We start from the raw sequence: 27,407 nt of genomic DNA, 5'->3' as shown, positions 1-27,407 counted from the left end.
AATGTAGTTACAGTTTGAGATAGAATTACTTTAAAAATGAGCTGTAGAGAAAGACTTCAGCCATCATGTTTGAGATATCTTATCAGTTGTCATTGTTAGAAAGAAACATTCTTGAGGTAGATTGTGTTATAGATGTCCAGTGAGGAGTTTCTTGCATCTTCCTACAAAGCTCTTGTGGCCCAAACATTCATGGGCTTGGTGGTGAATAGAGTTTATCTTGCTCAGTGTAACAGATCCAGATACAATAAGCCCTCAGGCATCTACTTCCCATTGATTGCTGGTGTTCCTGTACCTGCCTAAGTTCACAAAATCAAGCCCATGAGTGTATTGAGCTTGAAGTGTAAATCATTCAGGAGTTCCAGGTTTTCCCATTTCCTCCCAATCCCATGCCATGGATCCTAGCAGCAATATACAAATTCGCAAAAAATCAGGCTCTTGCAGAAGCTTAGAGGAAAACACTAGTAGTAAAAACTACTTCTGCAGCTGACAGTGATAACAGCTAGTTGGAGGAAAGGATTCCTCCTCAGGAAGATGAGTTTCCAGCTACTCACACTACATGACTTTTAATTCTTGGCATTTTGCATGCCTGCCACAGAAGCTGCTCCTACTAGAACTGTCAGCATTCTTTGTGACAGCAGGAGTTATGGTAGCAAGGAACAATAGATGGGCACCTTGACTACTTCTAAAATTTTTTTTAAAACTGACGTATCTATAGGTAGAGCTAGATATAGATAGAGAAATTTAAAATTAATTTATTTAGGTCTCTTCCCTAGAGGCTTCTGTAGCTCAGGTCTTGCTGGAAGGAGAAATTTTAGTACGCAGTTAGGTGTGGAACAGAAAAAAAACAACGTCATTTTGTCCACCAGGCGGCACTTTGTTATCAGACTTCTGTGTTTAAAAAATCACCTGAAGGCAAAACAAACTAGGTTATGATTATACCAGGTGTGAAGTAGTATTGAGCAAGGATCTGTCTGTTTCTGGAAATGCAGTCAGATCTCTTCTGGGGAGGGGATTTTGATCTTAATGAAGGGAATGGGATTTCTGTCATTGACTTAGAAGAAAAGCAATTTGGCCTCAATTAGGTGGAACCATTAGGGAAACAAAATCTATTTGCAGTTTGCAGGACAGACTATTTTTCTTCTCTCTGATTTGTTAGAAGAGCTATATGAGTGATGGTGAGTGATTTATATCTAATGCAGCAGAGAAGGGAAATAGAAAAGGGGACAGTCACTGAGTAGCACAAACTCAGAATTTTGGACAATGAGTAAACCAAAGAGATAGTACTGCAAGTGTGCAGATTTACACATTCTGCAAGATCTTCCTGCCCTGATGGAAAACATCCTAGTATAGAACTCATAAACCTTTATTTTGATGCAGTTTTAGTCCAACACACACGGTGTCTGATGTTCCTTTTCCACCATACCAGCTGGAAGTTAGGCTGCAGACATTAGTACAGTGTAAAGATATTTGTACAGTGTAAATGGGGGAAAAAAAATATCTCAGGTGGGAGCAGCACAGTTTGAGTTTGGAAACTGTCTCTTTACCAGTCATCTGTGCAAAACCTGTAGTTTAATCTTGTTTAAAAATGTTTTATTCTATTCTGCACCGTTTGCATGATTATGTATATTTAGGTAAATGTAGGAATGTAAGGTGTAGGTGATGTGCAATATACTGATGGAATCTGAAACTGTTTCCCCAGTGGAACAGATCCACCTCAAGTGGTAGCAGCCAGTGCACCCCAGTACCCGCAACCAATACACTCCCGGCCAGACAACTTCAGGCCTTACCTCTAGACCCTCTCAATCCTTTCCTCTCCTTCCGAAGCAGCTCTCTGACAGAGATAGCTTTCCCAGAAGCAACACAGTGAGATCACAGAGAAGATCTGCCAAGGCCTTTGTGCTACAACAGGTCTCTGACACTGTCTCAGCTGGTGATTAGGGAATATTGCATTGAAGACATGGAACTGGAGAAGAGTTTCATTTCCCAACTAGCCAGCTCACATTTTGGCCTTATATTTCTGTTCATTTTCATCAAGAGTGATTTAGAACCATTCGTGCTTTGCTTCTCCATTTACTTTCCAGGCTTCTCAGAGGCTGCTGAAAGCACTCTGTATACATAACTTCTTGTTAAAATAATGAAAGTTTCTGTCTCCTTAGTGCAATACATGTACAATTATTGAACGTTTCCTGAACACTGGCTAGTGGTGTTCTGCTGAAAAAGCAGGGTTTAATATCAATAGCTTGTAAGTGAGCTGGAAAAAGGCTTCGAGTGGACGAGTAATGATTGTAAGAGCACGTACAAGAAAACAGTATCTAAAATATCTAGTTCTCTTTCTTGGAAACAATAAAAAGCTTCATCTTGTCAATGCACAAAACTGGCATAAAACTCCCATTTACTATGACCAATTTGTTTCGGTTAAGGACAACTGTTTCCAGGGCATTTGCTTAAATCAGCTTTTTCTACAAAGTGCAATTGTGTGCTAATCTACACTATGGGGTAGGAATCTGCCTGACCCTGTACCGTCACTGGAAGCAGACGCTGAACTGGAAATGATAGGCCCAATTAGTTTACAGTTGTAGAAAATAAGCAGCTCAAGCAATTCCCAGAAACATAACAGCATCCTGGAATCATGCTGTTGCTATTTCTGATCTGAAACACTTTGCTAGTGTTCTCATGATAAGTTTTAGCTGAGTTGTTAAAAACAAATACTGAAATGAAAACTGACACTTGGGTCTTGCCTACAGAGATAGGCTACTTTGCTTAAAATTTGCTCTATCTGCTATGCCTTAGATCCTCAAGATGTCGTTGTATTATTCTAATTATCTGGCCACAATGGAAGTGTTTGAGGGCCTCTGCGCAGATCTTCATTATACATCTCAGAGGAACATCTTCTGATGTAAAACCTTTCTGCAAAGGAACAATTTCTAGCCTTCTCTTTGCTGTCATCTCCACCTCCTTTCAAACCTCCAGTCCTGCTAGTTCCACCCTACTTCTCCCTCAGCCTAGAATTAATATTGGAATGTTTTACAAAAGGAATTAAAGGGGAAAATTTCTTACCTTTACCAAATTCACTCCAAAAAGTACTACAGGAATGGTACTCTAAAACGGGAAATAAGACTATACTTTATCATTGTAGCCATGGTGATCAAAATTAGGGCAGAACCTTTTTTTTTTTCATTTTTCAGCCTGTACTTCTGTTATGCTAAAGAACTTGGTCCCTGGACGGGAGTCTGATTAACTGCAGAAAACCAAACAAATCTCTGAGCCATGAAAAAGAAAAGAAATTAAATGTTTGAGAGTTTTATGACAGTATCTCCGAAGAGGAAAGAGGAAAAAAGGGCAGGGATGAGAATGTGCTCCTACTGAGAAAGGAGAGAGAGGTGACAAAAGAGAGAAAGGAGGAGGCTAAGACATGGACATACAGAAACAACATTTTCAGTTGATGAGAAGCAGGCAGTCACCTTAATGTTTTAGGATTCCTCCTAATGCCACCCAGTGCCAGACTCTTGACCCAGGATCTCAGAGGAACAACACTACTAAGGAGTCATAGACCAATTTCCTTGACATATTGTTCCAGGCACATACATTCCCTTCCAGACCTCACTTCAAAGGAAAGAGATTGGTGAACACTTGGTTCCAACTTCAGTCCTGGAGCTGCAAATGACAATGTATTTTTTTCACATTCTCCACACCAAGGCAAGGACTAAAAGCAAAGTTTAAGCTTACACACATTTTTTACAAGACTAGAGGTGTGTCAGTATTGCTCATCTGTGGACTCGATACACAAGTAAGTCTCATAATGGCTACATTTTTAGCTGCTTTGATCAGTAAAGGGTTTCTTATAGTGATATGCACTATTTGGTTGCTATTTTAAAGGATTCAGTGGTGTTTCATAGAATCACACGTATACCATAGCCATTACTAAACAATTGCATAAAACAATGAAAACCATAGTCAAAGTTCAGTGCGGCTTTTTAGCACACAACCTCATAATTTTATACTGTGGTTTGCAGAAATGCCTCTCTATAAAGTTCATCAAGTTACAAAATCTCTCAGCTGACATCAAGAGAAAAAAGCCAATCAGATAGGAAGGACAAGGAATGCTAATTGAAAAACTAAGGATCATATGACTTGATAAGAAATTCAAAATGAAGAAAAAAAGCAGGAAAGGCATTGAATTGAGCAAGTAATTTGAATTTAAATGGGGTTTAGCTTGATTTCACAGCACTTGCCTTTCCAAATGTAAAGATCAGAAGCTTTATTGGATAATATATTTAGGAACATTTCAGCATAACCGTTTCTTAAAATTTCTGACATTTTCTTCTTATAAAAATACTTCCAAAATAAAGGATTTTTTACATTACACAGTCAGGCTTTGCTGCTTTGGAGCAACACAAGTTCTCCTTATTCTTTTGCTTGGTCATACCCTCACTCACATGACAGTGACAAAACTGACTGGGAATTTCTATAGTGAGTGAAGTCAGGTTGAGGTTGCATGTGTAGTATTGCAGGTAAAGTAGCACTTTTCAAATAATCGTTTGCACTGTCAAAGGCACTGTAATTTCACATTAGACTTGCGCCACATCTATAGCTTTTAGCGTCAGTTCTCCTCTCCAACAATCATGCACCAAACATTTCCTTCAAGCCTCAAAATACGGTGCTGTTGCCTATTACTCCTCTGATTCCTATTGCTCTAGCCATGTTGAGCGTGAGCAGCACATTTCTGCCTGGCAGCTGGCTTTCGGGTGACACTGGCACCGCACTTAGAAGGAAAGGCTACAGGGTGCTAAATGTGCCCAGGAAGGTCATAATACAGTTTAAAAAAAACTTCGGATTAACAACAGGCATGGATTGAACAGCTTGCCTCCTTCTTGACTAGGTGTCTTAATTTAATGAGTGTCTCTCTCTCAAAATCATTGCCCTGAGTTTATCTAAATTGAATAACTATTTTAGCATCTGTTAGTTCAGCAAAGCTGGTCTGATGGGCTGGTGCCTGTGAGATTGGACTGGAATAAGCTGTCTTACTATGAATGTTCCAGGATAGCTGTGCAGAGTGGAAACCCCATTAAAAATAAATAAAATAGCTTTACTCCAGTAGTGTTATGTTCTGATATTTTTTAGAGTTAAAGACCTATGTAGTTTTAGTAATTAAAAAGGGAGGAATGAGGACACAAACAAGAACATGAAACAGCTTTTAGAAAAGCTTTCCACTGACTTCCCTTTCCATTGTTTTTCCCCTTGGAAAGTCATTTTCTTTCCTTCTTTTTAACAAGGAAAACAGACATGCAGTACTGAAGCAGACTTACAGTTCTTTGGTGGTGATAACTTTGCTCCGTTCTGTTTGGATATCTCCCCTGAATATGAAGTACAAAAATAATCTGAAAAGGCAAAAATCCTAGGGTATTTTAAAAGTTAAAAGGCTTCAGTTAGTTTTTTTATGAACTACACCAGCTCTCCATAATTAGACAATAAGTCATCTAGGCATGGTAAGTCTTTTCATTCTGTCTAAGTACAACCTCCACTGAAGCCGAATCACAATCCCTGAGTGGCTTTAAAGACTTAATAGCTGTTTCTCTAATGTAAGTTCATAATAATCTTTTATATTAGCCCTCCAACACTGATGTGGAAGGAAAAACAAAGTTTAAAAAAATAATAGTCATTTCAAAGCAGAACTCATTCAGTATTCTCAGTATCTTAATAGACAATATTTAAGCCAATTTGCTCAGGAGATGAGGAACAGAAAGTTTGACAGCCATGAAAAATGCAATTATTTGGGATGGGGGGGGGGGGTGTCCTTCATATTTCTGAGTTTCTCTTTTCCCATTTGCTATGTTTGTCTTTGTTGCCCCAAGGAGAAATTGTAGTAGCAATAGTAGCTTCTTTGCATTTCTTTAATTAAATTCTGAAAGGCGCCAGATGCTTCTTCCATTTGCAGTCTCCCTTTCTCTTACTAAAGCACAGAGGAGTTAATCGTATAGTAGGCTTTAGTTTACTCTGAACCCAGGCTGGGGCAGTGTTAATTAAGTCTTGCCATTTAGTTAAAGTATAGCCTGTCATCACAACAGGTCTCTGCTGCATTGTTTTGTATTGTTTTTTCAATCCGGTAGAGAATTCTGAGATTTTAGCTCTTTGTAGTTTAAATTATTAAAGACTTGATCTGTAATCCTGTGTTACAATTTGGCCGTTAGGAAGTGCCTGGTTCAATCATACTGAAATGTAGATAGCTAGGGCTTGAAGAAAGAGCAGGAAAATTTCAAAGGGTGATGGTTCATATTACTTTTAACAGATTTAAAGGTTATTTATGTGCCCAAAGGTACAGGTAGATGTTCCCTGGGATTTTCACAAACATCTCAGGCCACTTTTAAAAATCCGGCTGTGGCATTATCTGCATCCTTAGGTGTCTAAACACTCTGACTATGTTCTTGACTCTTGCATCCTCTTTCCGGGGATACTGCAGTCTTAACCAAGGCAAATGTTAGGCAGCTATTTTGGCATATACCCCAGAAACAGCCAATGAGTTCACAGTCTTTACCTTTCATAATGGAAATTTTATCCAAATAGTCAATGGTGCAGCTGGGATGCAGATCACTTCCCAGGGACATCCTCAGGCTGACAAGATGAGTTTTTTATCACTTTATCTTTTTCCTCTCCACATCTGATTTCTCGGGGAAGGAAATGTGGGCGCACGAGCCAGAAGAGACCCCCGCAGCACTCCAAGTGGGTCCCCACCTGAGGGACTTGGGCACTCAGTAAACAAGAGACCCCAGTCGGGAAAACATATCCTGCTCTATCTTCCTGTCACACAAGATGACTGTCAGATATTCAGAGATTTATTCATGGATGAGCTGCAGACCCAGAACTTTATTTAAAGAAAAGAATAAATAATTTTTAATAACTAACACATTTGAGGAAAACTTGCTCTGCTTGGGGACAATTAGCAAAGAAGAGAGGTAAAATTCATCAGATAAATTATCCATTATGAATTATTCACATAATTTTATGGAAAACTTTAAATTAGTGCATGATAAAGATCCTAATTTATTACTCCCTTCCCTGAAGCACAAGAGTATGTGAGAGCTTCAAGTAACTAGGCTTTGTTAAAAAAAAAAATTTAAAAATGAAGTTTAAAGCATATCACTTAGGCCTTTCTGAGTCTTTAATAACTCACTTGGATGAACTTTATCAGATTTGTAGTTATGTTAAAATAATTACAGAAAATGAAACTGGAGCCACATAAACTGAAGTCATCACCAAGCATAGCCCTGACTCCTCAAGCCTGGCTTGAGTCTTACACACATGCACACACACACACAGAGCTTTCTCACAGGCTGCTATTGTCAGAAAATAAAATACTGTCTCTACTGCAGGCAAAAAAAAAAAAAAAGGCTCAGCCAGGCTGAAAACAAAACATGAATTGTGTGGGGGTTTTGTCAGTCTTTCTCCCAATGTCTGTTCATCTGCCCTCTCTGGGGTGCCAGGAAGCCTTCTCAATGAAGTACTTTGAGTAAGGTCATTCCTCTTCATTTTATCCTGCCTACTTTGTGCTCATATAAATTCATCGCTATTTCTTTGAGAATATTGGGTTACCGCAATCCCTTTTGCTTGCCTGGATGCTTGGGATTTTAATCAGGAATTAACATAACCTTTCCCAATTTTAACAAAAAGACCTTTCCTGCTGCCACATATCTAGCATCCCTTTTGTTCTCTCTGTAGTTAAGTTTTATATACTCAGAATCACTTAAACCCATAATTCATTTGTCCACAGGAGATTTAACACACATGCACACACAAACCCCCCATAGAGCACCCTGCCATTCTGGGCTGTCCTTACTTGCACTTGGACAAATGACAGCACAAGGTGCAACATTAAGGAAAGCTTGGGTTTTATTTTAGCCTAACAAATTTTACATTACAAGCTCATACTTGTTAAGGTGCCCATAGCCTGAATATCCTTGTTCTCAAAATAAAAAGAAAGGAGAAAAAAAAGCGCATTTTTTTCATCTAAACACAGATTGTCGGTGGAGGAGAGGAAGCATAATTAAACGTTGGGGATGAGGCTATAGATCCATGATGTAAAGTGTTCAGCACCAGTGCCTTATTAAGGAGTTTCCCTCTCCCTTCTCTTTCTCGTGCCTCAAGCCATTTGTTTCTGTTCCTATGACTGAAAGCACCATCTTGCTTTAGTGGCAACAAAACTGTTCATGGGGCTAGGCTAGGAATGATCACAAGCCCTTCATAATACTTGGCCGATATATTTCTCTCCAGGCCCACAGCACGGCCCCCTGTGCAGTCTGTGGGAACAGCTGTGGGAGGGCGATGGGCCACCAGCATGGATGAGGAAGGGAGAGGCAGGGAGGGACTTGTGAAACTGGTATGGCACACAAATGGGTTTGCACTGCAAAGACAAAGCATCCTATTAGGAGCCCGTCAGACTTATTTCAACTTAAAGACGAACTGAGAGAACAATTATATTGCTATTGAACACAGCAAAGAGGACTGCAAAAAGAAAAGGCTATATTACTGTGCAGAACTGCTGGAAGCACAAGAGTTTTGTGAGTGGCAGCAAGCAGCAAACTGGACCCATACTTCCAGTGTCCTGCAGTAATAAATAAATAAATACACTGCTGTGAATTTGGATTGTCTATACATTTTCAAAGCTTTTTTTTTTGCCTGCTTTGAGCTTATACTGCAGTGGAGTAAATGCTTATAAAAGGCTCATGGCAAGAAAAAAAATCAAAACTCTCTTCTCAAATGGTAGCCAAGAAGAAAGGTCTTAAACTAAGAAAGATCAGAGCGATCGGAGTAAGCAAAATTAAGGTTCTGTTTTGCAAACCTACTAATCCTAATAGGGTTAGAGGTAAATATTGATCATGCAAGCTGGCTGTGCAGAAAATCAGGCTTTCATCAAGGATGATAAATTAACCTAACCTAATAATAGAATGAAATAAAAAAAGGAAAAATTTAGACTTGATAGCTAGGGGGGAGCCTTTTGTCAGATTTTTTTATGCTGTGAAATAATATCCAAGGGAAATGGCAGAATTCACTTGAGACATTAAAAAAAAAAAAAAAAAAAATTTAGACTGGTGAATGCATTAGAAAAGGTAGTGCAGAAAACTACCCTCCAATGCCTGGGAGTGCTCCAGGTGACCTTTTGTAATAGAACTTCTCCATTACTGTTTTGTTTCTCTCTTTCTGAGCCCATATATAAGAGCCCATGTGTATTTTGCTTTGGCCCTTAAATGAGATTGCATGATATATATCAACTATTGGAGAATAGGGATTGCTAATGGGGGCTGATCTTCAATGTCCTTTTGTCATTACACATGGAAGAAAAAGGAACCAAATTAATTGTTTCATTTCATTTTTATTCAGTATACTCTAATATATTTTCATGGTTTGAATTCCAATTTCTCCTAGTTCACTTTGTATCCAGTGTTGGAAAAGCCATTTCTTGTATTTCTTAATATGCTTGAAGGATCTGAGGAAATTACAGAATTTAACAGCTTTACTTCAAAAATCCATGTAAGAGCTCCAGTGACCACCATAAGCTGCATGGTCATACTGGACAAATTGTCTGAGAGTTTAGAGAATTTACTTATATTAGCATCTGGAATATAAAGTAGATAAAACCCATCAGAGAGTTTGAAATGTTCCATTCATCAGTAAATCCATTATACTGTACAAAACCACATTGACCTCTTCCCAGTTATGACAAAAGTTTCCATTACTAGAGGTTTAAAGAACCTCTGTTTTTTCCAAGCCTTTTAATATTTAGATGAACTTTGGAGTTTGGAAAGATTTGGGATTAAACTGTGCACTCAGCAATCTGAGTGAATCTCATATTGAAGTCAGTTACATCCGTTAGGTGCATATGAAGAAAAAAAATAGTCTTTTCTTCTTTTTTTTTTTTCTGAAGTCCTTAACCACATACTTACTAGAGGAAGTTAGCTGAGTTGCCACTGATAGGAAATGGCAGGTAGCAAGCAGGTGAGAACTCAGCGCATCCACTGTATCTTGTCCCTGTCCTTTCCGAGTCCCCACAAGGGTAAGTTTTGTGTTGAGAATAACCCCAAAGGCCCAACTCGGTCTGGAGCAGATGCAGGCACACAGTCGTGTATCTGTTGAATCGGCTAGTGTATGAGGCCCAATTTTAGGCTGGTGGTAGGTGTTCATGCCAGCTTTCTGCCAGCTGAGAGAAGGACACACGGTACCTGCTGTGGCGTAAGACCTGTACACACAGTGCTAACCAATGAAAAATTTTTGACCTGTTTGAACCAGCAAGGTGTCTCTGTGTTGCATGGCTATGGCCTTTTCAATCTGGAATTAAATGGCCTAAAACTGGTTTTATTGTATCATCACACCACAGCCTGCACTCTGGCAGGCTTCATCTTTGCCTTCGTGCTCTCGGGCAGGTAGCTGGGATGGGGAAGTCCTGAGGGCAGGAGCAGCTGACATCCCTGGAGAGGGGATGCTCACTGCCCCAGCCATGACAGCCGTCTAAGGAGGCCCTAGCGAATGCCAGGGACATGGGAAAAAAAAAGCACAGGATGAAAGGGATACATTCCCCTGGGCAACAAGACCAATATAAGCAGTCTGTATGACTTGGCCGCATGTGATCCCTGTGGTAGCATGCCTTCCCTCGGCTGCCTTTGATCCCACAACCGAAATACTGCCCTCACTATATCCAGCTCGGTGCCTGGGCTCGGGAAGTCTTTGAACCTCAGATTAGTGGAAGCCAAAAGAATACTCTCAAGAAGTATTGCTGCAGCATGTGTTACTCTTTCCCCGACACCTACTATTGGCTACAGTTAAAGAGCAGATACCCATCTAGAGGGAGTTTTACTCTCACTGACCCCAGCTGTTTCTATGTTTTGCAGTCTAGAGACGTGTTTCAGAAAGGCCAGTGTGCTCAGCCTGTCCTAGCTCTGAGCAAAGCTGCAGCATTCAGTCTTCCTCCTACTGCAAGCACCTGTTTTTCCAGAAAATCCTTTAATTACAGATTTTTACCGTGAGGTTCTGACTCTCCTTAGTGATCCCCAAATGACAGTTGTGCAAGAGGACCTCTCTTTACCCCATGGGAGGTATTTGGTCTGTACCTGTATTACAAATCGACCACAAGTTGCCCCATGCAAAACAACTATTTTACAGAATCTGCCCTTTAACTTGCATCTCTGCAATTTCCTTTGGCATGTGGCTTTTTTGCCTACCATTAAGTCATGCTGGGATTTATCCTGGCATTTTCTGAGATTATTGATCCTGGGAGAAGGTACCATAAGCAGAAGGTCAGCCATGTCCAGAGGTCTAAGGGGGTGCGAAACTTCACTCAGACAGTGATCTCGAAAGGAAAGTTGCTAAGTTGTGGGGATCTCCTTTGGTGACATAGATCCTTCAGCTTATTCTTGTGATTAGATCCTTATGAAGCTACCACATGCTTGTGAATAATTGGAAAGAATCCTGATTTCAGTAGGACAAAGTCGAAACGTCAGCCACTCAAAGCAGTTTTGCAGCAGCTCAGCTACATTCACAGACCCAGGCACCAGTGCTCAGAACACATGAAGCCCAGGAAAGTTGGTGTCGTGGTTTAACCCCATCCAGCAACCAAGCATCATGCAGCCGCTCACTCACCTCCCTCACAGTGGGACGGGGGAGAGAATCACGGGGGAGAGAATCAGAAGGGTAAAAGTGAGAAAACCCATGGGCTGAGATAAAGACCATTTAATAGGTAAAGCAAAAGCCACGCACGCAAGCAAAGCAAAACAAGGAATTCACTCACCACTTCCCATGGGCAGGCAGGTGTTCAGCCATCTCCAGGAAAGCAGGGCTTCATCACACGTAACAGTTACCTGGGAAGATGAACGCCATCACTCCAAATGTCCCCCCCCTTCCTTTTTCTTCCCCCAGCTTTATATGCTGAGCATGACGTCATGTGGTCTGGAATATCCCTTGGGTCAGTTGGGGTCAGCTGTCCCGGCTGTGTCTCCTCCCAACTTCTTGTGCCCCCCCAGCCTCCTCGCTGGTGGGGTGGGGTGAGAGGCAGAAAAGGCCTTGGCTCTGTGTGAGCACTGTTCAGCAACAATGAAAACACCTCTGTGTTATCAACACCGTTTTCAGCACAAATGCAAAACATAGCCCCATACTAGCAACTATGAAGAAAATTAACTCCATCTCAGCCAAAAACAGCACAGTTGGTTATAGGAAGAGCTAGAGATAGTGATGTGATTGTGGCATTGCTTTTACTATGAGTGTTTGCTATGAAAGGAGAACAGGTGTCTTTGAGGTTACTGAAGTTGCGCAGGCTGTAATGGTGACTGCATCCTAAGAAATCTCAGTGGGGGCTTCCGAGTCCCCGTTCTTCCCCTGGACACTGGGACTATTGCCCCCAGAGGTGCTTCCCCCCGCGGAGAGTGCCGGGGAGCCAGAGGCAGTTCCTGTGCACTGGGCATCTGGCTGTTGGTCAGGGTGTGACGAGGCAGTCAAAGGCTGATAGCTGCAGTGGGGAGGAGTGCAGCTTTTTCTGAAGTACAATGAGCTTTCCTGCACTGCAGAAGCTATGGAAGAATCTTCCTCTATGGGGAGATCAACATCAAACCAGTAGGACGGCAGACAGGTGAGGAGGAAACTGTAGCACCAAGCCAGCCAGCACACGTTATAGTACTCCTGGCACAACGGTCGCCGGTCCCCGAGAGGCAGCAGGGATCAGAGGCTGTGCTGTAAAGAACAACGGTGGCCTCAACATCAACTTTTTCTTAAAAAAAATTCTAATACACATTTTTGTGATCCACAAACCAGCAAAGGTTTATGGATTTAAGTGTACTAAAAAGCTCACTGAAAGGGACACCTAATCAATGCTTTATTTAAGACCTGTTTTCCAGAGAAAGTTTACTGAATGTCAGTACTACGTGCGACACTTTATTTCTTCGCAAATCACCCGAGGAGCAAAGAACCTCAGGAATGTTTTACAGATCTGCTGCTAGGCAGTCAATGTCATGCGCAGAATATATCACCATGGCCCTCGGTGGTGAAGTCCGTGGGATTTTCCCTGGTGTCCAGTATTTCCCCATGCCAGCGGGATTGCAACGGTTTATGGGCACTGTTTCAACAGCTTGATATTCCTCCAAGCCTGTCCCCATTCCTGCGAAACACTACTAACAAACGGATCATGGACCAGAACTCTGGGCAAGCAATTAGTCATCAGGGCAAACTGCTTTTGGCCAGTGTGCACCTCGGGGAGCAGCCGGGGCCGGCTGCTCCATCAGGAAGAGGAGCTGCAGCCGAGTGCAGCAAGGCGGGCAGAGCAGTGGCCCTTTGGAGAAGTGCCCCGTCCCAGCTGTCCTTGCCCTGGCCCTCAGCCCCCGCAGCCAAACCGAGGGGCCTGACAATTGGTGCGGCTTGTGTATTGTTCCGCATTTTTGAAGAATACTTGCTTGCAGTCTGGAGGTGAGACTATACCACAACACACTGAATGTTTCTTTGTGACGGTTTTAGGTTTGCTGCAGCTATTGGCTGTTTGTTGCCCAATAATGACAGGAAAAGCAAAAAGCAGGCAGAATTCCCTCTAAGTAACAGTGGGACCCACACTCAACCACCAGAAAGCCATACAAAATTCATCTGAATGTCTGATTTCCACAGAATCCTACTGTCAACGCAACCCGTTAGCGCCTCTGGTAATTGCCCGTGGAGACAAAACTGAGCTAAGCAGACCTGCCGCAATTAATGCATGAACTGCCTTCTGGATGAGGAGAAAAGATGCACAAAGGTGCTGCCAGCGGTCCCACCACGGCTTGGGAGTGCCACGCGCTGAAATCCAGCTGCCCTTTCAGGCCCACTCCTGACTCTGCTGCACCGGGGTGGACGGCATCGGTGACTGGCAGAAGCGAGGCCTCTCTCTGCCGGGGTACAGCGCTGCTCCACCACGGGCAGCGGGAGCCCGGCGCACCCCTGCGCCGTGGCACGTCTCCATCAACGCTGCAGTCCTCCCTACCCGCCCCGAGCTTTGCTAGATGCCGAGTCTTATCTTCTGGGTTTGCTGTTGCGTTTCCTTCCTCCTCGTGTGTGTTAGCTCGTTTTTAAGAGAGGAGGACCAGATTCAGGCCGCTTCAGAAGAGCGAGGCCGGTGTTTTCTGTTTCTCTGGGGAAGAGCAGCAAACACCGCACCTCGCACCGGCCACGCGCCTGCCAGTCAGGACATTCCTCCCCGGTGACACACCAAGAAGGAGCGGTGCTAAAATTAACACCTGGCGTTTCCTGGGTTTAATACAAGCCTGGGGAATGGGGTTGTTGGGGTTGGGTTTTCTTCTTTTTTTTTAATTGCTCTGCTTTGCTTTTGCTCTGCTTCTGCTCTGCTTCCACCAGCAGCGAGCGGGCTCTCCGGCCGAAGGCGCGGGGCGGGGTTCCCTTCCCCGGGCCCCCGCTGCCAGGGGCCGCCCCCTCGCTCCCCGCCCTCCCGCACCCCGTGACGCTCCCCCCGCCCCGCCAGGCGGTACCGGCGGGGAACGTGCGGTTCCCTTCGGCCCGCAACGAGCCATGGGCTCGGCGGCGGAGCTCCTGCCGCCGCTCCTCGGAGAATGCGAGCGGGAAGCGGGGGCGGCGTTCGCCCGGTACCGGCGGCGCCCGGAGGAGCAGGTGGGTGTCAGCGGGCGGGGGGGGGTGAGGGGGGTCTGGGAGGGCTGGGCCGAGGTTTTGGGGCTGCCCCGGGGCGGGGGCGAGACGCCGGGGGGCGGGGGGGGGGGGATGCCCCCCCCCGCCCCCCGGCGTCTCGCCCCCGCCGTCAAGCAAGAGAAAACCGTAAACGCCTGGGTTTACGCGACCCAGCCGAGCTGCGTGGGGTTGTTGCCCACGCGTGGTGCTGGAATAACCCCCAGTGTACTCGCTCGCCCCCCTCCGAGAGGCTTAGTCCGCGTGGGAGAGGATGGGAGCGGATGCAGAAGGGCAGCAGCATCGCTGGCAGTAATTGGGGTGCCGCTGCCATCCCCGGAATTCCACAGTCGTTCAGCTCTACTCGGCCTGTCTTTTTAAAGACTTGGCGCTTGTTCGCTTGAATATTTCAAGCTTTTGGTTTCTCTGTTACTCGTGAAATTGAGTGTGTTGTAATTGGGGAAAAACATCGACTCGTTGTTTTGACTTGCCTGCTTTCTTCGGGGTATGCGCTTTTATGGCGTGGTGGGTGGAAGTGGGCTTTTCGCTTAGGAAATGAAAGGAGCCGCGTACGGTTCCCTATTGTTAATTGTAAAATGGCTTTTCCACGCACTCTTTGTTTTGCAGACAGCGTTGTCCCGGTGCTCAGACAAAGGCAGTGGTCTTAATGCACCTCTGTTGACGTTTCCTTTAAAGAAAAAAAGAACACGACCTTTTTCATATTCAAGACTTAAAAATGATCCGCTCTGAATGCCTCGAGCGGTTAAGTAAGAGAAATGCACTAGCGCTGATAATTGCACAGGGACAAACAGAGCTGCTGGAGTACATCCCAAAGTAATTTCCAGACAGTTTTGTTTAATTTGTTAATCATTTCTGTTGAAAAATCTTTTAAGATGGTCGTGACTGCGCTTCACCATAACCGAGCCCTTTCACAGCTAGAATAGCTTAATATTTGCAAGTATCTGGTAGTACTTGCCTGACGTTACAGCTAGGAACGGGCCACTTCTGAAAGACGCTGGTACTTGAGAGTTCTCTTGGTGACCAGTTATGTAAGTCAGTGCATCTCCCTTGGCCCTTTCTCTGGCAAAATGGTGCGGAGCAGGGCCCGTACCTGAATGTCAGGTGAGGCCGGGTGTGCTAAGAGAGGCGCAGCAGTTCCCCTCTCTGTGTCCACAAGCCCTTCTGCAGGATATCACAGGGGGAGAGTCAGAAATACTCACTGGTTCTGGCTGCTGGCTTCCCTGAAAAGAGAGGTTCAAAAGTTGCATCAGATCATCTCGGACGTTGCTGCTCTGAAGCTGGTTGTAACTCCTCGCTCCCCGCAGGTTACCACCGCGGCGCTCTCAGTGACGAGTGTGGTGGTGTGGTTTCAGGGGATGGTGCGGGCTGAAGAACTGCTTTCCAGTGTTGCCTAAACACATTTGAAAATGAAGCTGGTAAAGGTACAGCTTGGGTGGCCACAGGCATACTTGGCTGAGAAACTCTCTTCCCGCTTTTCTCAGGCACAGGGAGTGATCACGGCCCTTTCTGACAAGTTGGGGCGTAACATCAGGATAGCAAGGCAGAAATTTTAAATAGGCCGTGAGGAAGAAAGAGAAAATCCTTCCTGTTTACTAGAAATGTCACACTGTCATAGTGTGAAGTATTTTTTCTGCATACTGAGGTGCCAGCAGCCGGACAAATAATAAACTAGATTTGGAAATAAGGAGTATCAGTTGCCTTTATTTAATATACATGGAGAATGTGAATATTGTATAACAATAAAAATAATCATAATTTGATAATTAAATGGGAGTATTTTATTTTTATATGTGCAGGGAATACTAAAGCTAGGTGAGGAGTTAGCGGTACATACACTTGCTGCGAACTTTGACTGTCACAGTCCCAGATTCTCTTGTTCAAGGGAAGCACAGACACGTAGTTTGATTTGGAGGGGCTCCTGGGTCATCAAGCCCAATCACGTGCTGTCACTTTTTTGCTTTCATGAATGTGTCCAGATTTCTCTCAAAATAATTGCCCTCCCGCCCGGCCTCTCTGCTCTCATGGAGGGGCTGTTGCTGAACCCTGCCATTCCGGCAGGCAGGAATCCTGTTTCCAGGCTGGGTCATTACCTGGAGTCCCTCGTGGAGGCCTGGTGTTGTCGCTGTGTTTGCTGAGGGTGTTTGCACTGTTAACGCAACTGCAGGTCCTCAGCCTGTGTTTTCCTGTTTCGTGTTCTCTCCTGAAGTATAAATTTGTGCGCCACCTTAGTGTTACATGCGATGCAAAAGAAATGGGTCAGAATCTGCTTTGACGATGGTGTAAATTCTTACTTCTCTCAGCTGGTGTAAAGCCAAGCCTGCGTGAGACCAAATCCTTGGGCCTTTTTTGAGAGTTCTTTTTAGGTGATGCTCTGGGGCTGGTAACCTGGGTGTGATTTGTTTTTTCCCCGTTTCCTCCAACATAAACTCAGTTTGTGTAGGATCATACCTAGTAACATAATGCTAAAAGAATACCTTCCTGACAAGCAGGACCAAAATCATAATCTGTACAACCTTTAATATATTTTTAAAAGAGAGTACTCTGTAGGAAAGAAATCTATTTATTTAATGCCAAACCCTCTGGCTTTAATTTTCTATTGAAGCTTATTACTATGTCAGCAAGGACATGCTTAATGAAATTACTGACAGGTACATTTTTAAAAGAATAGAAGGATATGTTACTAAATGTTATACATAGCCTTTGGAATTCATGATTGCAATAGACTGTAGAATTATGTAGTTCAGTGATTAGATTGAAAAGCTGAACTGGATGATAACGTGATTAATATCCTTTATAAGTTTGCATGCAAAGGTGAGAATAATTGCGCTTACTTCAGTCTTCAAAGCACTGCAGAACCTGGGTAGTTTCTTCCACCTCTTCTGTATTGCATTGCTGCTGTTCACAAGTGGTATGTGAAGGCACTGAAAGATTCAGGTGCTCCTGAAGCCACAGGAGTAGGTTGCTGCTTCACCCTATGAGTTCACAATTTTTTCCTAACTGTTGATAGTTAGACGCACAAGTTGTCCTGTATTTTCAACATTGCTAGAGTTAAGGACCTCTAATCGCCTTCCCTAACCCACTTTCTAAAATAGGTTAGCCTTTGTCATGTTACTACAGTCTAAATCTCATCAACACCTATAAATTAAATGACAAAATAAAAATAGAAAAGTGGAATGCATGCGAGTGTGTAATAATAAAAGGGGAGGCAAAAGTCCTGCCTTACACTAGGGCATGAGGTGTGGTGTTAGCAGGAGACGCACCACCTGGTCCATCCATAGGGACTTTGGAGCTGAGCTGTGTTACAGCAGGCAGGGTTCCTGAAAGCTGTGGCACTGTGGCTGTTTTCTGTACTGAAAATTGTCTGTCTGGGCAGTAATGGGTTTTAGTCTCTTGTAATCTTAAGTTGAAGGCAATGGCAAAATTCCCAGTTGCTTCAGTGAGGCCAGGATCTCCACCTCGCGCTGGTTTAGGATGCATAGATTCCGAAGTGCTGTCCAACAGCTAAGCTAAAAACAATGCTTCTCTTAGAAAATGCCTAAATGCAGAGTTAATATGCGATACGTGTATTCGCAAGTAGATAAATTAGCTTAGACAGTCACCTTTTCATTAACCTGAGTTTGTAACCCTTTGGGATGTTGTATTATTAGTTAGAACAGCGTTTTATCTCTGTAAGTGGAGTATTTTATCTTCTAATAAATGGGTTCAGGTTAGAGGAGCTATTACAAAAGGTTTTTGGTGTTTTCCATTGAGAATTATGTTGAAGAGGTATGGGTGTCTTAACGAAGTTCAAGTCCTGAACTTTTTGAGTAAGCTTCCAGCATCACTAGTATTTCTCCAGCATGGAAAGAATGAGCAGAAACAAAACTAGAGGGTAATAGCAACAGCCTTGTGCTATCCCTCATGTAAATGTTTCATTGTTCGTCGGACTGTAGGATGGATGTGTGCTGTGTTGCCTGGAATGATTTCATTCCAGTCATAAGCCAGTAGAGGCCAAGAATGTTTTAAAGTAAGCTTGTGTGTGTGGAAACTGTGGTGCCTGTCCTGGTTTTGGCTGGGATAGAGTTAATTTTCTTCCTAGTAGCTGGTACAGTGCTATGTTTTGGGTTCAGTATGAGAAGAATGTTGATAACACACTGATGTTTCCAGTTGTTGCCAAGTAATGTTTAGACTTAAGTCAAGGATTTTTCAGCTTCTCGTGCCCAGCCAGCAAGAAGGCTGGAGGGGCACAAGGAGTTGGGAGGGGACACAGCCAGGACAGCTGACCCAAACTGGCCAAAGGGGTATTCCATACCATGTGATGTCATGCCCGGTATATAAACTGGGGGGAGTTGGCCTGGTGGGGGCTGGATCGCTGCTCGGGAGCTAACTGGGCATCGGTCGGCAAGTGATCAGCCATCACTTGGCTCTCTTGGGTTATATTTCACTCTCTTTTTGTTATCTTCCTTTTCATTATTATTGTTTCAATTATTGAACTGTTCTTATCTCACCCACGAGCTTTACTTGTTTTCGATTCTCTCCCCCATCCCACCAGGGTGGGAGGGAGAGGAGTGAGTGAGCGGCTGCGTGGTGCTTAGTTGCTGGCTGGGGTTAAACCATGACAGTGCCTGAGGCCAGAAACCTATTTCTAATTTATTCCACACTGAGATAATCTGAAAATTGTAGGTTTCTCCTGCTTGCAGTTGTTGGGATTTGTTTCTGAACCGAAAATAGTAATACCTGACAGGGAGGGCTTAATCCCAAATGTGTTCTGGCTCTACAAATAATTTAACTCTGCTGCAGAGGTTCATAGCTACAAAATAATATGTGGTAATAACTTTCTAAAAAGTATTAGTGGGTGTTCTGAGGCTTGACAGCATTTGAAGAAAAACAACAAAAACCCCCTTCAGACATATCTGTAGCACCTACAATTGATAGGATAGCGTGCTGCTTGAATAATGTGAAGATCCCATTTTCTTAAAGAAAAAAGTATTCCGGAGATAGAAGCGAATAGAAGTTTCTTCTCCTTGAAAGGCAAAATTAACAGCTGTTGGTTTTCAGCAAGCCAGTGCATTGATACCACACTGAACGTACGGTGGTGGATTGCAAGCCTTTTGCTGGGTCAAGCTGACCAGTTTTAGTGGGGGAACCTTGATAAACAAAATCCTATGGAAATGAAGTGTTGCAGGTGTAAGGAAAAGGTGGATTAGAAATTGCTTTTGATCTAGCCTCTATCTAAAATTGCAGCGTGGGTGGGATCAAGTTACAGGGACAGTAGCAGGAGGGGAAGGAAGAGTGTAAACAGCAGCCTAAAATGGGGGAGAGAGGCAGCAGATCTTAACGGGGGGGGGGGGGGGGGGAGGCAGGATTCCTCGCCCTCGGAACCTCCCGTGCTGGGTTCTTGTCTGTGACACTTTCTCATCTGGTGCCGCATTAGTGGGGAAATTTACTCCTGAAATTATGGGACTCAGACACAGTTTATCGAGGGAAGCCTCTGTTGCTCTTGAAGCCGTCTCTCCTCTGCACATGCACAAGTTCAGTATCTGGAAAAGTCTTTTCATCTCCTTAACATAAATCCGCTCCTGGTATTTTGAAGTTTGTTCCAGCAACGGTTGATTCTAAACTTGAGTTGCCATACAAGCAGACTAAAGGGAATCCAGTGCAGTTGCTTTTCTTATGTTGTTGCTTGTTTCTATAGAAACATCTTGTTTCTATTTTGTAAATGGTATCTGGATTCTTGCTGTGAAATGAACTTTAACCCAATCTTTGTTCTGCAGTTTTTTATTTAAACTCCCTCTAAGTATGTCACTTTTATTGGTAGCTGTTGTAAAGCACTTTTGGTATTAAGAATTTTTCTAGTTTTCTTGCATTTGCCTTTTTTTCCCAGAGGAACAAGTTAAACTTATTTTTTTTCTGTCTTGTTTTTCATCTGGAAGTGAGGTATGATTTTTTTTTTTTCCCCCCTCATTTCCTAATCTATTAATCTTTTCATATTTAAATATCAGATTAAAATTAGCCTAGAGAACTGAACCCTTTTTTTCTTTTCTCCAGACAGTTGAAATTAATTTTATTGTCTTAATAGTCTGTTGGCTGAGTATCAAGATCTTTTTACTGCTTACGTTTACAAGGTGAAATACTAATCGTTAGTTTCATGCTAGCAAAGAACACGAAGGGATACTGTTCTCTTCCTCCTGTAGTAGAAGAGGAAGAAAATCGGAAACTTTATTCCAATAAAATTATTTGCCCTTCTTGGGCAAATTTCACTTTCTTTAATTAAACATAAGAAATCCTTTTAAGTACGGAAAGGCAGGGTGAAATCCCGGTCACGTGCCAGGTGTTACTAATAAGAAAACTGTCTAGTTTGCATATGCGGAGGAGTAGGAGGCAGAAAGCCTGCGCGCGGCCGACCCATGCCTCGCAGGGTTTTGTGCTGGTGCCCTGCGATGGGGCGAGGCTGCGGTTCGGAGAAAGAGGAGGCCACGGCCTGGGAACTTGCCATTTGCTGAAACTCTCCAAAGCCGGTGCGTGGGCAGTCAGTACGCTGGGCAGTCGGATGGGGCCGAGTACCAGCGAGATTGGTTAATTCATTCCTCTGGGACTTACCTAACTATAAAATATCTGTAGCTGTGTGTTGGCTGGTACGTGTCCCCGTCTGCACCCAACAGAAGTTGGGCTCTTATTTTGGAGGGGAGGGAACTTGTGGTTTCTTCCATCCTGGTCTCTGTCATCTGCTCGCTTTCTTCTCATATTTTTCGGTAAGATTGAGCTTGAAGTATTTTCAGTTTTAGTTTACATCCTCTAAAAAGAGATGACTGTGCGAGGTGCTCTCTTCTGAACGTTAATGTTCCAGCTTTCAAAAATACAGGAGTATTTTTCAGTTTCTCAGTTCCTAAAGTCACATCTCTGGCTTTTTTGACATTTAAGTGCCTGTGGGCTTCAGCTGTCAGACACACCACCTGTTCCCTGGAGTAAAAATAACCATGACTGGAGTGAAATAGATAGTGAGCAGTTAAATACTGCAGAGGAAACAGTTTACTTGAAAAAAAGGAAAATGTGCAGGTGGGTATGTAAATGTGATATCCCTGTGTTTCTTTAATGTCTCAGATGTTGTTAAACACGTGTTTGCTACTAAACTCAAAAGAGGTTTCTTTTCTATCTAATGTGGAAGTAATTCTCTTAAATATGCCATCTCCTTTTTCTTCCTTTTATAACTATAAATGTAACCGATTGTGATCTGAAGCATGTTACAAATAATTTGGAGACACTGCTGCTTTCCTGCGTTGGAGATGAACTTTGTGGATACCTTTTTCCCACTCCTCTTTCTCTTTGCTTTCTTTGCCTAGCAGCAGCTACTCAACTGTAAAATCATGAGGTTTTACATGGAGAGCAGTTATTTTCCCAGTCCATTGGACTCTTCTCCATTGCTGGAGTTCACATTTGTGTAATGGCCTTTTGGGCAGTTGGTGTAAGAAGAGAGAAGACTGATAGACTTGTACTCAGCATGGTGCTGTTGTCAAGTTGAGTGCGGGGTGGGAATTTTTCAAGTTGTCTGAGCAACAGAAGACTGTTGGGGTTTCTTCGATTCATTAGTCATGAAACATAGGAAGACGGATATTATTTGGTTTGTTTTGAAGGATCTTGTACCTTCAGAGTAGTTGAATGGATTTTATTTTTTCTTTAACACAACATCCTGAATCTTTAGGTGGAGCAGGTCCCTTATGTTCACCCCCTCCCTCCTCCCACAGAATGAAGGCTGTTGAACTTCATCCAGTTATTTCACTCAAGTCAGTGACTTAGGACTTTTTTTCCACACACGCAAGAAAATCACAAACCACGCAAACCATCTCAAGATCCTTAGGCTAAGTGTGGAATAGTCTGGACCAAGCTGCTGCTTCAGCAGATGAAATGCCTGGAAAGCAAGACCACAACTACACCTGTTTTCCTCACGGCTAGTGCAGTGGTGAGGTTACAGGACTGAGAATCATTGCAATCGCTTCAGAGCCCTTCAGTTTGTGTTCCTCCCAGACAATTCATCCAGCCCACTGCTGCCTTTCCTGGTGGCCCCGTAGCACCTCACCCATCATGCTAGCCTTGTGGCAGAGGGGTGTGTGATGAAGCAGGGCTGTCTTTCTTCCAGGAGGCTGGCAGGAGGCACCGGCCGCAGCTGCTGGAGCAGCTGGGGTCGCTCCTTTCAGACCTCTGTCCAAGGATGAGCCCTGGGAAGCCCAAGTTCTTCTGGCAGGGTTGGAAACCCTGAGCACACAGAGATTCACCTGCACACAGATGTTGCAGTGGTTAGTCACATGTGATCTGCACGTGGCCAGCAAATCCACCGCATCCAGCAAGCGTGGGGTGCCCTGAGCATGGGCACCGGGCTCCATCTCTTGCCGAGGGAAGTGCTGCAGCAGCGGCCATGCCCCTAAGAGAAGCTGCAGGGACTTCCAAGCAGAGCCTGTTGGCAACGCTGTGTAAGGACATCTAGTCTTTGTGTAAGGACATCATTGATACTGTCCTTCAGTGAGCTAGCGTTGCTGATAGCAGAAAAAAGAAATGCTAATCTGTGCTTCTATGCTGTTTTGATGAGCCACAGGAGAACAGCTCTCCAAGCATGTTGGGTAGGTTCATGTCCCCTTTGGATCCATTTGTCTTCTGCATCCTCTGAGGGCTTGGCAAAGTTACTCGGTGTGATCTGCAAACGGTCAGGGGCAGGAACTCCCAGCAATTTGAAGGGAAAAGACCTTGAGCTGGCTACATTATACTTAGGAGGTGCAGACAGGGATCAGCCTTAAATGACTGTGAAAAGTTCAGTGCTAGCCTTATCCTTCTTTCCTAGTGAGTAGCGTATGAATCATTGCAAAGATGGATTCTTTGCAGGGGGTATGTTCTGATGGGCTCTCCTGTTTCTCTGCATGGTCAAAACACCCTTGATGGGAAGGGGGTAAGCAAGAAAAAGTTCCTGCTGTCAGACCAGTGTGGAGTGGCCTCTGCTTGTGACTTACCATGTGCTTTCCTGAATTTAGGCAACAGTGAGTTTGAGTATGGAAGTTTGCCATAAGCAAGGGTAGTCAGTGGTCAGAACACACGTAATTTTGCGTGTTATGTTGATGACAAACATAATTGGTGAAGCCACAGCCAGATGTTTGTTGGGTTTAGTATGCTGAGTTGACTTTACCTTCTCTGTTGTTTTAACGGTAGTCCAGGAAAACATGCAATTACACGGGAGATTTTTTGTCAGAAGCACTTCAGGGATGTAGGAGTACTAGCTATGCTGGAAGTGGACAGAACTTGAGCTTAGTATCTCCTCTGTGACCTCCTCGGAGACTTTAATTCTGAAAAAGGTCCTTTGATGGCATCCTGCATCTGAGAGGGCACGTCATGGTTCTCCTTAAAGCATCCAAGCCCCTAAGCCCTTTGGTCGTAACAGCTGGGTAAATTTGGTTACAGTTTCCATAGCAAAGTTCTTCAGAGTGTGGATCTTCAAGTTCTGACTTTCTGCCAGTAAACAGTGGGAGACAGCAGACAACAGCTTTGCTGATGCAAATGTGCCAGTTTGAATAGGGAGGGAAATTTTATAACACTAAACATCTGAAAAGACAAGAGAAAACTGGGTGCTTGGTGGGAACTCTCAGGTACTTCAGTAGGCTTGCGAAGAACATTGTTTGTGCATACGTGCTGAGCAACAGGACAGATCAGACACTTCTGTTCTATATGATAACTCCATTTTTAATTTTAAATAATTTAAAGTAAAAAAATAGAAACCAAATATGAAATGGAGTATGGAGTACTGTGTCCAGCTCTGGAGCCCCCAGCACAGGAAAGACTCAGACCTGTTGGAGTGGGTCCAGAGGAGGGCCGTGAAGATGATCAGCGGGATGGAACACCTCTCCTGTGAGGGAAGGCTGAGACAGCTGGGGTTGTTCAGCCTGGAGAAGAGAAGGCTCCAGGGAGACATTATTGCAGCCTTTCACAGCTTAAAGGGGGAGTATAAGAAAGACGGGGACAGGCTTTTCAGCAGGGCCTGTTACGATAAGACAGGGGGTAATGGTTTTAAACTAAAAGAGGGCAGATTCAGACTAGATGTAAGGAAGAAATTCTTTTATGATGAGGGTGGTGAAACACTGGGACAGGTTGCCCAGAGAGGTGGTAGATGCCCCATCCGTGGAAACATTCAAGGTCAGGCTAGATGGGGCTCTGAGCAACCTGATCTAGTTGAAGATGTCCCTGCTCATTGCGGGGGGGTGGACTAGATGACCTTTAAAGGTCCCTTCCAACCCAAACTATTCTACAATTCCATGAAATACTTTTAAATGACAAAAAAAAATCATTACACTATATGAAAGCATTTAAGGAATATAAAATGAAAAGGCAATTGAGGCAATGAAGCCGTGCACAGTGGTTGTATGTTTGTATAAAGGAATCTGCTAGTGTAATTTGCTCTAAGGGTGTTGATGATGCCAGTATGTCTAAAATAAAATCACTTAGATGTAAAATTAATTTAAATTACAGTAAAGAGTAATTCATTACAGCAATTTGATAAGAAACATTAGGTTAGGAAACAAATGCAATCAGCATTTCTAATATATTCTTTTTTAGCTTCATTCACACAGGAAAGTCCCGTTCTCCTTTCACCTTCAGGAATAATCCCATATGTCTGTATCTGGTGAGTGTCTTTCAGCCAGTTGGAGGAAGGAGGGCAGGGAAGTTGGGAAGACAGTACTGCTGTTCCTCCCTTTTCAAGAGACATTTTGGGCATCCATCTATATCCATCTAGATCTCTGGCGGCACTTCTGCTTCCCATGCCCCTCTGAACTTCTTCATCACTCCTGTCTTTCAAAGAGTGAGGATAGGCAAACAAATTACTGCAGATGAAGTAGACCTCTCTTAGGTTCCCTCCTGCATTGTGGCAAATGAAGTCTGGGGGTGCCCCCTGCATAGCGCATGTTAGCTATGAGGAGAAGAGCTGCTGTAAAGGCCTTGAAAGCACGCTTTCTCTGGGGCTAGTGCAGGTAAAGAAATTCCCTCTGCTCTCTCTTGATACACAAAAAATTCTTAAAAGTTATGAAACCAAGGCAGTGGTGTTGATTTTTAAAACTACCAACTTTGAAACAGAAACTTCTTTTGCTTTTAAATGAGGAAGCTCTGTTTTGTTGGAGGCAGGGGCTGCTCAGAATGGGTACATTTCTCTTTCCGCGTTTTTCTGTTATGGTAGTGTCTGTCCAGCTTCAGGCTGATTCAGCAAGATTTATTATGAAAACAGTTCTATGGAAATTAAGAGTCAGCAGGGAACCGTGTGCTTGGTGAAGACAGACAATTTCTAAAAACATTTAGAAAAGTACTTTGTGGGGGGGGAGTATTTTGTTCTAAGGATACGGTTTGAGAGCTACTGGCACAGATGCGGGACTGTACACTGTTTTACTGTCGCCCTGAAAATTAGTGAGAGAACTTCTAGCTGCAATGTTAAAGCTTATTTAATTTGTTTTAGCAATTTGGAGTATTGTAACATTACTGGTGTTTGCCCTAATGGTACTATCTTAGCTACACCTCTGAAGAAACATATTTGTCCAGCATGTGAGATATTATGCAATAGTAAAGAAAAATGTCATGTGTGTTTTATGGCTGATCATCTGTTTTAAGCTTCACTTGTTTTTTGCCGAGTTGCCTGAAGCAAGACATACTCAGCCTGAATTAACTGAAGCAGACTTTGAAATCTTGAGAATTTCCATGATCATTCTGAAAGGTTTTGTAAGCTCTTGAAAATATTTGGAAAAATAACTTGACACTTGTTTTGTAATTACACACTTGTCAGTCTCCGTGCCTAGAAGCTTGCTTTGCATAATCGCTTTAGGATTTCGTGAATCTAACCTTGTTTGAGAAGGAGAGGGTGAGATAACGTCTTGTTTAAAAAAAAAATAAAAAAGACCTGGGCAGCCTAAGTAAGGTGGTATTTACTCTGTAATCTGCTTAAGAGACTCTGCAACTTCTTGCTGTTATCTTATCAAAGCGGAGTGGGGCTGCTAGGGAAATCCCGTGTCTTACAGCTGCCTCATACCAGGAGAGACGTCGTCAGCGTGGACAGGTACAGTTAATCGTGTTTAGCTGGCCCGGTGAGACGGAGCTCGTGGACACGTGCCTGCTGGCGGTCTCCTTGCCAGTGCTGCGCTCTGCTTGCTCTGTGCAAAGGCTTCCAGGACGTTGCTGAGTACCATTAATAATCCAGAGGCAAAGAAGTGATTCGTTTGTTTTCCCTCTCCTAGTTGCACTGGCCGCTGGCTCAAAGCCTAAGCTACTTTGCTAGAAAATACAGTGATTTCTCCTGCACACGTTACCTGTTTCTCTCACAAGTGGTCTCCGTGACGCTTGATGCAAGCTGTGCGCTGACCCCCTCCGCCGTCATCCTGTAGGCACGTGCTCCCTGGGGTCTCTGCATGCAGGGAGCAAGCAAATGTATCTTCCCTTCCCGGCACGTCCTTTCTCTTTTCCCTAATCGTTGTGATCAATATACCACTTAGGCTAATAGTTTGTTTGTCTCCCTGTGCTCTGTGGGAGTGGAGGGATGAGCGTTCCCGTAATAACACTGTGTCCCCGGGGTGGCAAGGCCCCTGCCCTGCCGAGTCTGCAGGAGCTCACAAGAGGCTCTGCCTTTCTTGAGGAGACTAATCTTGAAACGCTGGAATTAACGAGGCATCAACATTTATTTGAATTAAATAAAGCACAGTTAAAGCCAAAATGCTGAAAATTGGGGTTTCCATATCCAGTGAGGGGGAGAAAACAACCTG

At 43.8% G+C, this 27,407-nt stretch overlaps 1 protein-coding gene across 2 annotated transcripts in view; it reads left to right on the top strand.

Annotated features, from left to right (window-relative positions):
• The window catches only part of FAM241A (family with sequence similarity 241 member A), a 150,945-nt gene that overhangs the window by 118,152 nt on the left and 5,386 nt on the right, over positions 1-27,407 (top strand). Inside the window, exon 1 of one of the 2 annotated variants that reach the window (XM_052774492.1) lies at positions 14,474-14,622. The exons of the other annotated variant lie outside the window; for it this stretch is intronic. Within the exon in view, the coding sequence (XP_052630452.1) occupies positions 14,524-14,622 (99 nt within the window). The 5' untranslated portion in view covers positions 14,474-14,523. Of the gene's footprint in view, positions 1-14,473; positions 14,623-27,407 lie in introns of those variants that run through there. 2 annotated transcript variants of the gene reach the window in all.

The sequence above is a fragment of the Harpia harpyja genome, chromosome 2 (genome assembly GCF_026419915.1).
Source record: "Harpia harpyja isolate bHarHar1 chromosome 2, bHarHar1 primary haplotype, whole genome shotgun sequence".
Lineage (NCBI taxonomy): Eukaryota > Metazoa > Chordata > Aves > Accipitriformes > Accipitridae > Harpia > Harpia harpyja.
This window is presented reverse-complemented; position numbering and strand designations above follow the sequence as displayed.